The 15,154-nt window shown below is 47.1% G+C and overlaps 3 protein-coding genes across 6 annotated transcripts; 1 reads left to right on the top strand and 2 right to left on the bottom strand.

Moving 5' to 3' along the window:
- Positions 1-1,191: 1,191 nt before the first annotated feature.
- Positions 1,192-2,372, bottom strand: si:ch211-284e13.9 (uncharacterized protein LOC566600 homolog). 3 transcript variants are annotated; one of them, XM_047020301.1, is made up of 3 exons: positions 2,264-2,372; positions 1,988-2,033; positions 1,192-1,826 (listed from the first exon to the last, which is right to left on the bottom strand). In XM_047020301.1, the coding sequence occupies exons 2-3, from the start codon at positions 2,012-2,014 to the stop codon at positions 1,341-1,343; spliced, it is 513 nt and encodes a 170-aa protein (XP_046876257.1). In that variant the 5' UTR covers positions 2,015-2,033; positions 2,264-2,372; the 3' UTR covers positions 1,192-1,340. The 3 variants fall into 3 exon arrangements, with proteins under 3 accessions (XP_046876257.1, XP_046876258.1, XP_046876256.1); XM_047020302.1 differs by having other exon boundaries at positions 1,988-2,052; positions 2,264-2,368; XM_047020300.1 differs by having other exon boundaries at positions 2,132-2,367.
- A 570-nt stretch (positions 2,373-2,942) lies between these two features.
- On the top strand, positions 2,943-7,060 carry hsd20b2 (hydroxysteroid (20-beta) dehydrogenase 2). The gene is made up of 11 exons (XM_047020299.1): positions 2,943-3,232; positions 3,956-4,002; positions 4,104-4,179; positions 4,476-4,586; positions 4,707-4,774; positions 4,899-4,943; positions 5,087-5,121; positions 5,235-5,316; positions 5,470-5,535; positions 5,654-5,803; positions 6,194-7,060. Exons 1-11 carry the CDS (start codon positions 3,064-3,066, stop codon positions 6,365-6,367), a joined length of 1,023 nt encoding a protein of 340 aa, XP_046876255.1. The 5' UTR covers positions 2,943-3,063; the 3' UTR covers positions 6,368-7,060.
- A 645-nt stretch (positions 7,061-7,705) lies between these two features.
- slc12a9 (solute carrier family 12 member 9) lies at positions 7,706-15,050 on the bottom strand. 2 transcript variants are annotated; one of them, XM_047020297.1, is made up of 14 exons: positions 14,774-15,050; positions 14,065-14,303; positions 13,587-13,721; positions 13,177-13,314; positions 12,229-12,531; positions 11,659-11,766; positions 11,069-11,180; positions 10,763-10,920; positions 10,537-10,619; positions 10,318-10,442; positions 9,967-10,159; positions 9,470-9,644; positions 9,145-9,291; positions 7,706-9,022 (listed from the first exon to the last, which is right to left on the bottom strand). In XM_047020297.1, the coding sequence occupies exons 2-14, from the start codon at positions 14,258-14,260 to the stop codon at positions 8,172-8,174; spliced, it is 2,724 nt and encodes a 907-aa protein (XP_046876253.1). In that variant the 5' UTR covers positions 14,261-14,303; positions 14,774-15,050; the 3' UTR covers positions 7,706-8,171. The 2 variants fall into 2 exon arrangements, with proteins under 2 accessions (XP_046876253.1, XP_046876254.1); XM_047020298.1 differs by lacking the exon at positions 14,774-15,050 and adding an exon at positions 14,507-14,766.
- Positions 15,051-15,154: the final 104 nt, after the last annotated feature.

The following is a 15,154-nucleotide window of genomic DNA, read 5'->3' as shown; positions in this document are numbered from 1 at the left end:
GGTGTTTCATGGTTCAGTTGAACATAGAGACGAATACAGTTTCTTAACTTACAGCAGTAACTGATCCATGGTAGCCTATTATTCTCTAAATGTTTATATTTGACACGAACAATTTACCAACAGCCCAGATTCTAACACACATTGAAGTTATCGTAGTTATCCTAGTTTACCTTATTATAATTAAATAAGGAAATTCCACTTCTCTTGATCCAATATCCTATTTGCTGTGCTCCTATTTACGGTCACAACAGGGGAATCCCAGGTTAGAATTCTACTTTTACTTTTAATTTAGTTTCTGGAGCGTCTCCAGCTCCCTCTAGCGTTGCAGAGAAGCAACAACCATCTGCCACCGCAGCGTCAAAGACAAGCGGCCCAGGTATCATTTACTGTTCGTTCATTACTTTCTGATAGCCAGGGGCGAATCTAGGTTCCCACTTTTGGGGGGGCTAAGCCCCTAGATAAAACCTATTATTTTTCCTGTGACCCAGCAAAACTAGGGGGGTCTGGGGGCATCTTCCCCCAGAATACATTTTTGAAAATATCCTTTTAAATAGTGTCCTCCAGTGGGTTTTAGGAAGATAAATTAACACATTTAGATGTAAAATAAAAAAATACTGTTTTTTTTTTTTGTAAATTCTTTTTTTTGGGGGGGAATGAAACTTTTGGGGGGTCTCCAGCCCAAAATAAGGCTAGATACGCCCATGGATGGGGACATGTCCCTACTGTCCCACCCTAAATCTAGGCATATGTTTAGAGATCCAGCTAGGTATAGACACGGGTCTGGCCCCACTTGGTTAATGTACATTCATTTAAAGTCTTTATCAAGGGCCAGGGACGTTTAAAGAGACAAAGACAGAGGCTGATTTAAACTGTTGTATTCGCTGCAAAGTATTCTATTTTAGTTACTGTTACTGTTGCTTGCTTTTCTACAGGTACACTTGCACTTAGCGATTCATGTTGTTTAATTGTAACTTGCTTAACTACATGCTCTTATGGTTCTTCCCTTTGGAACTTATTTTTTTGGTTGTTCACAACGTTTACTTCATGTTTTGGCTGCCCACAATGTTTTGGGGCTATCTTGTTGTTATCATTGACCTATGTACTTTGTAAAGCTCAGTCTTGGAAGTTGTTTGGATAAAAGTGTCTGCTAAATGAATAAATGTAAATGTAAATGAAGAACAACTAAAACTGTATTTTTATTATTTTTATTTTTTCGTGATTTTCTCTAAGAAAGAAGGTATACTACTGATTAATAGTTCTTGTGAAAGTACTGATGACACTATGACAAAAAATATTCACATCAAGACTGTTCAACACCGGGCCCCTATACTCCCGAGTCCTTAATCTATGATCGTCTGACTATTATCCACAATAGTACATCTATAATGTGACGAAACCTCTGACACATCAGTATCATCATCATTAAAATCATCATCATCACTATCATCATCATAATCGTCATCACATTCCGTCTTCAGGCAGCGGAAGCAGAAAATCTCTCCACATTCCGGGCAGTCGATTTGGGGGCAGCCGTCTCCGGTGTGTGTGAGGAGGGCGGTGCATCCAGGACAGGCCCTGAAGAAAGGGCAGCCGTTGACGGAGCTGCTTTGATTACTGATGACCTCGGAGGAGAGCAGGGCAGCACGGAGGGCGCAGTCAGGGCGGGGGCACACCCCCGACCCCGCCTGGCCAGTCCACTCTCTCCTGCAGGCCCAGCAGAACTGGTACACACGCCTCATGAAGGTCGAGCAGCTATGGCAAACGGCCAGCTGACCGCTCACCTTCCTCGCTCCTGTGTTCTTACAGCGCGGGCACGCCAGTGGCGACTGGGGGGCGGGGGGAGGGGTGAGAGTCCATGTAAAAAATATGATACATTTTGCGTTACGTTTTATTCATTCAGCGAGTGCGTTTGTCCAAAGAGACGCTCAAATAGTGGAATAAAGAGTACAGTGTGAAATCGAGGAACAGAAGTGCGAAGTTATCCCACCTGCGGTAGAACTGCGGACTGACTCATGTTCCTGCTGGACCTGGAGCTGAAAACATCAAGAAACACTGTTTATGAAACAAGAAGAACACGATGGTGTTTCATGGTTCAGTTGAACATAGAGCCGAATTCAGTTCCTTAACTTACAGCAGTAACTGATCCATGGTAGCCTATTCTCTAAATGTTTATATTTGACATGAACAATTTACCAACAGCCCAGATTCTAGCATTGAATTGATCCTAGGTCTGATCTCGTAGCCTATCAAACTGTTAGTTTACCTTTTTATAAATTAATTCAGAAATTCCACTTTTCTCGATCAAATATCCGATTTTTTTTGTGCTCTTATTCACGCGTCACAACAGGGGAATCCCAGGTTAGAATTCTACTTTTACTTTTACTTCAGTTTCTGGAGGCTTCTCCAGCTCCCTCTAGCGTTGCAGAGGAGCAACAACCATCTGCCACCGCAGCGTCAAAGACAAGCGGCCCAGGTATCATTTACTGTTCGTTCATTACTTTCTGATAGCGTTTCTGGAACCAACAGTTTGTACACAGAGAAGAACAATGCCGTTTCGGCACACTATTTACAAACACTCTCGGACATTTATCTCAAGATCCACGCACGCACATGCTCTGCCTGTGGTTTTGGATGTCTTACAAGTCGAATGTGGCAAAATAATTATCAGCGGATCGAGGACAACTCAGTGATACAATGAAAACACAATGTCACTGTAGATGAGTCGCACGACGCACGGATTGATTACTCCAATTGACAACTCGGATTAGATTACAGAAGAATAAGAACTGGCCTAAAGTCCTGCGGGTTTGTTTCCATGAAACGAGTTCAGTGGCAAACAGTTTTGATGACATTTCAATGAACTGGAGATTTGTAAATAATTCCAGAGGCTAACTTTTCAAGGCGGGGCCGTCACACTGACACACCAAATACGATTGATGGGCGGTATGTTAGTTGCTTGAACGGTTGCATGTCAGAGTTATGTTAGGGATGTCATATATAAGACTGTGAAAGAGAATACATATTATGATCCATTGCTTTGTTGTAAAGACGTAGGCACAAATAATGACTCATGTATCGGATTCTGTGCTTTTGTGCGGACTTGTTGTCATCGGCGGCCTCTGTGTTCTATACTACTTTGTGACATGGTCGTGGAGATGCTGTCGTGGATTCCGAGTGTACGTGCTTTCAGAAACTTGGCATGTTAATTTAAAAACCTACGGACAATGGGCAGGTAAGGGTCGTTAAGTTACAATATTTGATGACAACGCACTCACACATATAGGCCTACATTATGGATGTGTGTGTGTGTGTGTCTGTGCATTCCAAAATGCATTATATAATGTATTACATTATTATGTGTGTGTGTGCATTCCTAAATACATTTTATAACGTTAAAATATTTAAAATAATTAAGGTTTGGCCCAGTGTTGACAAATTTAACAGCAACAAAACCATATTTTTTGCCATATGTTGATGTTGAGGAACTAAATGCATAGTTGGAGTTAAAATGAAGAACTGATATTTGTATATTTTTTATTATTTAATTTAACTTGTCAGCACTGTCAGGCCTACAACTGAATGGGATATTGGATATAGAAAATGTGAAAAATTGATTTTGGATGGAAGCTGTTCCACCCTGATCCTATGGGTTGTGTGGCAGAACAGGATTTTCACGGGCACGGTTCCATACAAGTCTCAAACGGGAACACAGCCTACCTTCTAAATTTTGCACAGCTGTTACACTACTCAGTGAAGTCGCTGCCAACGTCAACAGTCGTAAACAATTGAAAAGTACATAATGATCAAAACGATGATCCTGCCGGGCTTTCTGACAGCGAGGAGGAGGAATGTTCTCTATGTCAGGAAGTGACTCTTACATCATTCTTGTCAGGCACAGGTGCAGTTACGATGATTACACAGGTGTGAAAACGTCACCATTATCTCTTTCATCCAGTTGTCACAGGTGCCACCTCAGGGATCGGTAGAGCTTATGCACATGAAGTGAGTCATTTATAGTTTACTTGTAAGTTAGAACATATGCAAGCATGAGTACACAACAAACAACAAACAGCTGAAACTGAGAGTCTTCTTGTCTTCTGCAGCTGTCCAAAAGAGGACTGGACATTGTCCTGATCAGTCGCTCCGAGGACAAACTCCAACTTGTTGCCCAGGAAATTGGTGAGTTTAGAGAGAGAAATATATAACTGTATATACAGACAATATAACAGAGATGGCCAAAGCACACACATCGTTCACTCAAGTAGAAGTACAGATACTCATGTTTAAAAAGACTGGTAAACACTGGATGACACTTTTGAACTCAAGTTAAAGTAAAGAAGTGTGGGCTCTGACATATTCTTCAGTCATTACTACTACTTGTTTTAGTAAAAAGATGTCAGAATAATAGTGAAGTACTGATACCAGAAAAATCGACTTAAGTGCAGTAACAAAGTATTTGTGTGTGTGTGTTTCAGAGAGTCAGTATGGAAGACAGACCAGAACCATCCAGACAGACTTCACAGAGGGCTCAGCCATTTACCCCGCCATCGCCCAGCAACTGCAGGGCCTCGACATAGGCATTCTGGGTAATGACCAGGGCAAGGGTCAACCAGGGGTCAAAGTGGAGGGCTATGAGAGATGGAGACCTTGAATGTATCATTATTAACATAAACCCCCCTGTGTCTCCACGCCCGCTGCCATGGCAGTGAACAATGTAGGAATGAACTACACAGGACACTTTGCACTGTTCCTCGATGCTCCAGACTGTGAACAGGTAGGATCCAAACCCCCCACGCAACCACAGCAAGTCACAGTTTCTGAAGTGAAACAAAGTTGTTGTTGTTTAGCTGAAGTAAGAAATATTGAATTTATTTTGTTGTTGGTGTGTTCGTCCTCAGAGGATCACCCAGGTGGTCAACTGCAACGTCCTCTCTGTGACTCAGGTAAAAGCGGGTTGCCTTTATCAGCATGTGAGAAATGCTTGACGATGGTTAATGATGGTGATTGATGATGAGGATGGTAATGATGATGAGGATGATGGTGATGATTGATGATTCATGACGATGATGATGATGTAATTCCACAGATGACCAGATTGGTTCTTCCTCGCATGGTTGAAAGGTAGGCGACAAGCAAAATGATATCTAGAGATGATATGATATCTAGAGATGATATCCAGATTCTGAGAAATGTGAGCTTTCTGGAAAGACATGTTCACATCCTGTCCTTCCCAGGGGGCGTGGTCTGATTATCAACTTGTCGTCGGAGGCAGGTGCGCGACCTCAGCCTCTGCTGGCGCTTTACTCTTCTACCAAGGTGTGTCCTCTCTCTCTCTCTCTCTCTCTCTCTCTCTCTAATCCTCTACCGAGGTAGTCCTCTCCCTCTCTCTCTCTCCCTCCCTCTCCAGACCTCATCTCTCTCGCTCAGGGGAAATTGGATAGTCAACTGTTGTACATGTTGTCTTTGCAGACGTTTGTGACGTATTTCTCCAGATGTCTGAATTCAGAATACCAGTCTCGAGGAGTCACTGTTCAGGTACAGACAAAGAAAACCCAAATCTCTTCTTCTGTGTTGTGATGTTGTTTACTGTGTTCATGACTGTCTTCATGACTGTGGTTCACAAGGTGGTTCATGTAGTATTTCCTCCCACCAGTGTGTGTCACCCTTCATGGTGTCCACCAACATGACCCACAACATACCCGTCAATTTCCTGGTGAAGACGGCATCTGATTTTGCTCGAGAGGCTCTGAACACTGTGGGCCTCTCCTCCTACACCAGCGGCTGTCTGTCCCATGCTCTGCAGGTCTGTCAGGGACACACACACCCATACACACACAGGCACACACACGCACAGACACACACACACAGGCACACCCACACACCCAACCACAGACACACAGACACACAGACACACAGACACACAGACACACAGACACACACACGCACAGACACACAGACACACACACACAGGCACACCCACACACCCAACCACAGACACACAGACACACAGACACACAGACACACAGACACACACACGCACAGACAACACAGACACACACACACAGGCACACCCACACACCCAACCACAGACACACAGACACACAGACACACAGACACACACACGCACTTACTCACTCAGACACTCTAAATCTACAATGTGTATGACTGTGGCAGTTTCTCCACCCTCTCACAGAATATAGCCCTCTCCGTTTTGCTTCCTGATTGGCTACGACTCTCTTCCTACTGCGTGAGCCAGCTGGAAAACATTCCAGATCCTATGCTGACCAATGAGAGGAGAGCAGGGAAGCAGGACCAGGAAGTCATCGGGTCTGTGAAGACGAGGAGTTTAGAGCTTCACAAAACATGAACACGCTGTTTCTATCAACATATGCACTCTAACAAACAGTATATAGAAATATTGAGTTACTGTATGTTATGAGCTGTGTACAGTCAAGTGGTGGGGCATTTGACTGATGATCAAGAGATTACAGGTTCACACGGTCCTCTATGTGCTTCTGGAGGAGAGTTGATGCTTGAATACAATATTACTTTATGACTCATAACCAGGGTCTGGACCAAGGGTTTAGTTTGTGTGTGTCATTATTCAAACAACAGCAATGCTTGAATATTATTATTGTTATGTTACGTTACTTGAACCCCTCAATGTTCCCACCAAATCTACACCCTGGGGCTGGGGTGAAGGAGATTGCACTTTTGAATGTTTCTGTTTGGACAGGTGTGGACTGATCTGTGAGACATCAGAGATGTTTATGAATCCTGTCCTTCAGTTTGCTGATGCTGCTCTCAGACAGTTAAACACCGTCTAAACTCTTGTGGATATGGACCATTTGTAGAGGCTATCGACACAGCATAGGAGATTTCGTTAACATTTAAATACTAACACCAAGAGAACATTTTTATCTTTTTTATTATATTTATATCTTATAAACACTCAAATGTATTTTTTTCAAGTATATATATTACAGTGTAACACGTTATAACGAGAAAGCATTTGACAAAAGCATCATTATCTTATCGCAATAAAACAACATTTATGTCACTGCTTTGTTTTTCCTAGTATAAGAGTTCCTTGGCTAAGTATCAGACAGCTAGTCAGGTCAGCAGCCTGGTTCATTCTGGAGAACCCCCTCATGCACCCAGGAGTCTGGGCAACTTCACCTGAGGACAGCTTATGAAGTGTGGGTAGACCCAAGCAGAGAATCCCCCTACCTGGGCCTTTCTCAAACTAACGGACACCCAGTAACAATTGCAGACATTTGCGCGGGCGTATCAAGTATTCCAAAGTAACTTTTATAAATACAAAAATCTCATCTGTGCTTGATCAGGTAAGCACATGCTGAGTGAGGACGCTGGCTGGTCCTGTACACAGGAAGGGAAGAGATGCTATTGGACGACAGAGGAGAGACACTTGCTGTTGTATCAGTGTTAGTGAGCTGGTGAACAGGAAGTGGATATTGTTAGTGAGCTGGTGAACAGGAAGTGGATGTTAAGAGGGTCGGGGCTGGACAAGCAGGAATGATGACCGACCCTAAGCCTGGAATAGTCTGGTATTATCTTCCAAACTAAAGCAAATGTACTGTGTACATTAGAGATTAGAACTACAGCAAAATAAGCACAATATATAGGATTAAGAAATTCCACGGTGAGATAGCGTATTTTCCCTTTGTCCAATGACAACATATTAGCATATTAGAGAACAAAATAAGAGATAGCGAGTTATCTCTTTACCTCAACCACAACACCATCATAACATAACATACGTTCTACACTGCTGAAGAGAATAGGTAGTAGCCTTAACATGAATGTAGTCTGTAACAGAACAGCCCCTAAGCCTCTCTGGACCTCCTACAGGTGCCGGGGGGGGGGGGGGGGGATGTGTGTGTGTGTGTGCCCACATGACACACAGCCTCTCTCTCCCTTTGTTTGACCTCTAACCCAGCCAACCCACAAGCAGAGCCTTCAAACGTGCCTGGTTATGATGTGCCGTTAGTGTCTGTTCTGTGCTTACAGAACAGTAGCTATATACAAACATCCCTTTATATGATGCCGTGCACATTGTTCCTAATAAATATCACGGGTATATTGTACACTTCCTGACCTAACGGTAAGTCTAGTTACACAACGAGAACGATGTCAGAGAACCGACAGAGTCAGAGGTCGGTGCATGTGACCGGGGTGAGCCCGTGAATCAAGAGGGTGGGGCCTAAGCCCTGAGTCATCGCGTCCAGCTGAGCCAGGTACTGCTGCGATTGGTTGGATAGCGTGGGTGGGCGTGGCAGATACAGGAAGCGCACGGCAGCCTGGGAGCTGTAGTCCATCAGCAGGTGGTTGACGGCGGACAGGAAACGCTCCGAGAGAACGGGGGCCGTCTTGGAGGGGTCGGGGTCGTCGTCGGGCTCGGGTCGCCGGCCGTGCAGCTGCGCCACGGCGTCCCAGGGGACGATGGTGATGGAGGCTCTGATCCGCAGCTTGCTCAGCAGCTCCCTGAAGGTCTCCTCCTTCGCCAGCCAGCCCTGGTCGCCGGACTCGGCCTCCACGCACAGGAAGATCCTCATCCTGGCACGGCGCCACCTGGTGGCCATGTTGAGGACGCACGCCATCTGGAGCAGGAACAGGCTGCCCACGTCCACCAGGGCGCCGTACCCCGGGCTCAGCAGGTCCAGGGGCCACACGTCGATGGTCCTCTCCGCCCCCTCCGTGCGGCTCTCCCGCCCCTCGCCCTCCAGCTGGAAGAAGTAGCGGCCCAGGCACACATTCTTGTTCATCTTGATGGCGTCCGAGACGATGCCCACGTACTCGTCGGCGCTGAGCCAGCGTGGGCTCTCCGTGTGGCGCACGGGGGGGAAGTGGGCCTGGAGGGAGGGGAGGTCCACGCCGAAGTTGTCGTCTCCGGCGGAGGGGCCCAGCGAGGACTTGCAGAACGCTGGGTCATGCAGGAAGTAATCCTCTGGGGTGCAGCTGTCGTAGAAGCCCAGGACCAGGGTGTTGGGCTTCATGCCTCCTTCAGGGATGAAGGAGGGCAGGTGAGACACATCGCGTGTTAAAAAGACATAAAGTGTCGTTCAAAACTCAAATTAAAGTGCAGATATAAAGTATATAGAGTCAGGCGGGCCTGTGTCTCACCCAGTCCGGTGATGCGTAGGAGGTGCTGAGTGCCCTGCCTGACAGACAGGGACAGGGTGAGGTCTACGAAGGCCTTCACCCCCAGCTTGTCCACCAGGCTCAGCCAGAAGTTATACTGCTGCTGCACGGGGTCAGAGGGCAGCGAGTCTGTAACCAAGACAACACACTGTCACGGCAACCATCGAGATACTTAAAAATATATATATATATAAAGAAAAGGCGACGCCTCTGATGTACAACACGGTTGTGACGCGCCTGAAAACAAACAGACAAAAGCTTGTTAACTGATTTTAAGAAAAACCTAACGAATGACAGAACCGGTCACCTAGGTCTCCCAGCTGAACGTGGCCCAACACAAACAGCCCTCCCTTCTTCAGCTGGTTGACAAAGTTGATGAGCTGGCAGGAAGAGCGAGGGTTAGACACCATCAGCAGCACCTGCGGCCTCCAGAACTTGACGTGGTCCTTCCTAACGTCCAGCATCAGGAGATACTTACGCACCTACGGGCAGGTGAGAGGCGAGACGCTGAAGGCTCTAGGACGGCAGCAGGTGTGTGTGCAGGTTGGTGTGTGTGGGTGAAAACGTGTGTGCGTGAGAGTGTGTATATATGAGTGCGTGTGCATGTGTGTGTGAGTGTGTGTGCGTACCTGTGTGAGCACATGTGCGTGTATATACAGTGTGTGTGAGAGTGTGTGTGTGCGTACCTGTGTGAGCACATGTGCGTGTATATACAGTGTGTGTGAGTGTGCGTGTGTGCGTACCTGTGTGAGCACATGTGCGTGTATATACAGTGTGTGTGAGAGTGTGTGTGTGTGTCCAGACCTGGTGGAAGATGAGCGCCTGGCTGATATAGCCCCAGCTACTGGTGGGAGAGCGGTAGTGCAGGAACAGCAGCAGCAGCAGCAGCAGAGCCACGCTGGCTGACGAGTACACGGGGTTGATGACGAACATCATCACCAGGCAGCTGACGATGCCCAGGAGACAAGTGTGCCAGGAGAACACCTGGAACGTGGGCCTGGCACACACACACACACACACACACAGACCTGTGACAGGTGGAGATTCACTGTCCCTAATGGTTTCAGAGCAGGATGATAATGGATGTGTGGATGATGATGTCAGAGCAGGAAGTGACAGTAGATGATGTCAGAGCAGGAAGTGACTTGATGGTACCTGAAGTTGGGGGCGGAGGCCCACTCCAGCGCCAGACAGGCCAGGTCAACAGCGGCGTAGGCCAGCAGATAGAACACAGTCACCAGGCCCGCGATGGTGTTGAGCTGACCAGCAAACACCACACACTGCCATACACACACACATGCAGAGAACACAGTGTGACACTGCCTGAAGAACCCAACACTTCCTGTACGTATCCACACTTCCTGTTCCTCTCACCTGAGCCAGGCCCCAGGTGTACACGACCGCCACCCAGGGGTTCCCCGAGCGGGACGTGATGGCGGCCGGTGCCAGAGGCAGACCTGAGAGGACCATACGGAACACAGCGGCATTAACCACCAACGTCAACAAACGTGAAGAAAGTTCTGGATTTGCGGTTCTGCTTCAGACGGCAGGTGGCCTCGGCCCTCCTGCCGCAATCTGACAGGCTGGTTCCCTCTCTCACCAAACAGCTGGTCCAGGGCCAGAGCGTGCAGGATCCGGGAGGCTCCAATCAGGGAGCTCATGGCGGCAGACAGGGAGGCACAGTACACCCCGATGGTGACGAAGGGGGGCCACATGTTGATGCGCCGGAAGAACCCGTAGTCCTGAACCAGGAGGGCCCTGAGCAGGGGCACACACACACAGGAGCACGGGTTAGATACCCAGGAGAGCCCTGACAAGGTTCCAGGTTAGATATCCATCAAAGAAAATACAGAGGCGTAAATAGGTGTCGCCCTCCCCCCCCCCCCGCAGGAGAGGGGAGGCTCACCTGTCACAGGTGGAGCTGACGAGGAGGAAGAGGAGAAGGTAGATGATGAAGGTGTAAAGGACCGCTGTGATGGTGCCTCTGGGGATTGACACGCTGGGGTTCTTCAGCTCGCCTGAGGAGAACGTCACAAACAGACGAAGGAGAACGTCACAAACACACGAAGGAGAACGTCACAAACACACGAAGGAGAACGTCACAAACAGACGAAGGAGAACGTCACAAACACACGAAGGAGAACGTCACAAACACACGAAGGAGAACGTCACAAACACACGAAGGAGAATGTCACAAACACACGAAGGAGAACGTCACAAACACACGAAGGAGAACGTCACAAACAGACAAAGGAGAACGTCACAAACACACGAAGGAGAACGTCACAAACAGAGGCGGAGGAGTGGGGTGAAAATAATTTTCTGCAAAAGGCGATTAACAAAGTATGAAAACTATGAACAGTCTGCTTGTCTGTCCATCAACCTATATACCCATCTATACGTCCAACTATCCATCCATCCATATATCCATCTATTCATCCATCCATGTCCCTAGTTCTGGTAATGTTATTACTTCTTCCTCAGCACCGTCAGTACCTGACATGTTAGCCCCAGCCATGATCCCAGTGCAGCTAGTGAACATGACAGCGAACACGCTGGCAAACGACATCACCTTGTTGGTGCTGTAGTCCAGCGTGTAGCCAGCTGCGGAGACAGAGAAGAGAAACAACGGAGATACCATAAATAAACCGTCAAACCCTCAACTTCATCTCTTTGTAGTTTCACTTCCCCCCACTAACCTCTGAGCCAGACCTGTGGAGCACGGAGATAGCTCTGTGGTCAAAGACCACAGACTAAGACACCCCGTTAAGACTTGAGCTGTTCGACAGGTTATCTCAGAAACAGTTGCATTGCAAAAGTCATCATACATCACACGCTAAGAGAACCTGTTTTCTCCTGTCATTCTCTTGGTCACAAGGTATACACATCAGGAGCATCGATGGTCAGAACAGAGTGAAGACAGTATCAAAGTCCAGAGCTGTGAAAACATTAATCTGTCCACAGCGCAACAATCTCAAACCGTTGTAGAGCATGGGGATGAATATGGCACATGCAGATCAAGAGACATCAATCCCCCCTCCCCCCCCCGCCAACACCGACACTCACAGTCCAGGTTGTTTCTGAGCGTGGTGGCGTTGAAGCCCGTGTAGCTGACGTTGTACAGGTGGGTCTGGTTGCCGGGGCCGCGGTGGGCGATGACGAAGTCTTGGGGCGGAACAACCAGTGGGCTGATGAGGATGGACACCACGGTGACGGTCACCAGCAGCAGGATGAGGAAGGCGGTGCGGGCGTATATGTGTGCTCCCACCAGACACACCAACAGGCAGAGGAGCAGGATGGCGGAGGAGTAGAGCACCGTGAACCAGTAACCCTGAGGCAGCACGCGCACACCCGCCGTCTCCAACAACGCTGACGGGGACACAGGCGACATCGACAGGGAGAGCGACTTAGTATAGGTTATTATGTGGATTTACATTGACATTTAGTCATTTAGCAGACGCTCTTATCCACAGCGACTTACAGTAAGTACAGGGACATTCTCCCCGAGGCAAATAGGGTGAAGTGCCTTGCCCAAGGACACAACGTCATGAGCACCGGCCGGGAATCGAACTGGCAACCTTCAGATTACTAGCCCGATGCTCTACCCACTCAGCACCCTGACCTCTCCATTTAGAGGTTTAGTATACTGTATTGAATACTGTATATTATTGTATATAAGGAAGTTTACTATATTTTTGCTTATCATAGATGTAATCTATGTGCTGTGTCCTTATATGTTATGTTATGCCAGGTTGCTTTGCACTGGCTTGTCCTAAGAATTTCAGTGCCCAGTCTGACCCTGTGTTATTCTGTGCATCTGACAATAAAAGACTTGAACTTTTATGTTGGTTCGAGCCCCCAATAAAGAGGAGACATGGTGGGAAGTTGTTACGGTGGTAGAGACAGGCGACATCAACAGGGAGAGCAACTTTAAGACACATTCACATACTCCCCAGTAAGGTATTTTGATGCTGGGAAGTTGTTAAAGGGGTAAATCCAAGTCACATGACATACCTGGGTCTCGACCAAATACATCCAGGATGGCCTCCACTAGCCCCAGCACGTACACTCCACAGGCACACACTTTAGCCAGGAAGAACATGAGGCCGATGCTGCCTCCAAACTCAGGGCCCAACGATCGGCTTATCATGACTGGTTCATGTATGTCAAGGAGCTTCGGACGTATCTACAGAGTACAGTAAACTGGACACCTCCGTTGTAAAATATTTTGTGAAGATCTAAATCGACCAGACCAAATCGGGTCAAGTAAGAAAGAAAAAATGCCCTCATAAGTCTTCATTTTAGAAACATCAACAACACCAATTACATTTCAGGCTCGCAACATGGTACTTCCATAGGGATGGTTGTCCGAGTGCCCGAGCACCCTGAGCCCCTGAGGGAGTGCCTCTGGGGGGGGAGGATACAGTAAGCGCCCCCTCCCTGGACTGCTCCGTTGGTGGAGATGGCACAGATGGACAGGATGGTGAGAGAGATGATGGTGTAGGCCACCACCAGCATCAACAGACCCTGCAGCAGGCCTGCATGACCAACAACAAACCCTGGAGGAAATCACGCCAATTAGACCTCCATACTGCTCACTTAACTTTATCAATCAGATCCTCAGCTAGTGTCATGTACAGTAGCATTAGACAGTATACATTTAGCTGATAGTGCCTGTGAGTAGTAAAAAAATTGACCACAAAGTAACCACATCTCAGCTACCAGGCACAGTGCAACAACAATAATATCTCGACTACAGTGCAACAATAACAGTTCAGCTAAAGTATTACACAGCAATTACAATAATGGTACAATACAATACTATAACACTAATAGCGCTTCGAGTACAAGAAAGGCGCATTACAAATACAATGTATTATTATTTATCATTTATACACTCACCCGTTCGTAGAAAGAGTACGATGCTAAACATGGAGAGGATGGTAGGAACCATCACTCCAAAGAAGGTGTTAAGCTTCCTAGGAGAAGCACTGGGAGCCGGTACTTCTCCCATGGTCTCGGAGCCCAGGCCACAAAAAGTGGAGCTGACCGGAAGACCACACACCCCGTGTGAGATGAGGGGTGTGTGTTCCGACATCTCAATGTTGTCTTCTGAAATGTTCTTTGTGGTTCATGTAAACCTGTTGAAGGGAAACGTTGTTCGGTATTCGTTTTTCAAATTCTTTCACGTTTTAATTCTAATCGCAAATGTAACTTTTCACACCTTGTTAAAAGCATACCTCAATGCATGACAGTAACTACACTACTAACCCTTGCTGCACAAATTAGCTACAGTTTAGGCAGTATTAAATGCAATAAAAAATACGGTCCACGCACTACTCACTGTGTGTAGCACTAGACGGCGACTATTGATACGCAAAGGTTACAAGTTGAGTTCCTAGATATCTACAGTAGTCAGTTTGATGCTTCTTTAAGGTAACGCGCATTTAAGTATAGCGAGACATCCCGAAAAGGGAAGTAACCTTCCTTATGCGCTATTGCACGCCAGATGTTCCAGCCTCTAATCCGCTACATTTGAATATGCGTTATGTACGTTATTGCCGTGTGAATTTTAGTTAGAAATTGCGCACACATCAAATAAATAGCTCACCTTTTGAGCTTGCGCAGTTGGGTCTGACAGCAAAATCCTGGGCGATCAGCACTTCCGCTTGTTAAAGTTGTCTTCATCTGCAAGGTTTCGGCGAGTTTTCCCCAGGGCACAACGTGCAATGTGCTTCAAAATGTATGTCCGGTGGTTTCAAGTGATTCGGCTTCAGTCAGTAAATACACTGAACTCGGACATTGAACTACGTTTGTCAATGATGCTCGCAACCCTAATTCTAGGGGTTCATTCACTTGCTATTTGTTCGGAGTTGGTCACGGGACAGTAAAATGTGTTCATGTGACTCAGATGAGGGGAAGGGTAAAAATACCGCAAATACGTGTTGATAAACGAAGAAGGGTGGGTCCGTTGCTAGGACGCTATGGGCGC

The sequence above is a fragment of the Hypomesus transpacificus genome, chromosome 5 (genome assembly GCF_021917145.1).
Source record: "Hypomesus transpacificus isolate Combined female chromosome 5, fHypTra1, whole genome shotgun sequence".
NCBI lineage: Eukaryota > Metazoa > Chordata > Actinopteri > Osmeriformes > Osmeridae > Hypomesus > Hypomesus transpacificus.
The sequence above is the reverse complement of the archived record's forward strand: the minus strand, read 5'-3'. Positions and strand labels throughout refer to the sequence as shown.

Bases quoted from the DNA above. Each gene is read 5' to 3' on its own strand.
- si:ch211-284e13.9 (XM_047020300.1), bottom strand. The intron at 1,827-1,987 runs GTGGGATAACTT...CCCGCCCCCCAG, and splicing joins AGTCCGCAGTTCTACCGCAG to TCGCCACTGGCGTGCCCGCG.
- hsd20b2 (XM_047020299.1), top strand. From the start codon at position 3,064: ATGACTCATGTATCGGATTCTGTGCTTTTGTGCGGACTTGTTGTCATC. The intron at 3,233-3,955 runs GTAAGGGTCGTT...TCTTTCATCCAG, and splicing joins AACCTACGGACAATGGGCAG to TTGTCACAGGTGCCACCTCA. The intron at 4,944-5,086 runs GTAAAAGCGGGT...GTAATTCCACAG, and splicing joins ACGTCCTCTCTGTGACTCAG to ATGACCAGATTGGTTCTTCC.
- slc12a9 (XM_047020297.1), bottom strand. From the start codon at position 14,260: ATGTCGGAACACACACCCCTCATCTCACACGGGGTGTGTGGTCTTCCG. The intron at 13,315-13,586 runs GTATCCTCCCCC...TACATGAACCAG, and splicing joins CCAGGGAGGGGGCGCTTACT to TCATGATAAGCCGATCGTTG. The intron at 10,620-10,762 runs GTGAGAGAGGGA...TGGTCCTCTCAG, and splicing joins GGCCCTGGACCAGCTGTTTG to GTCTGCCTCTGGCACCGGCC.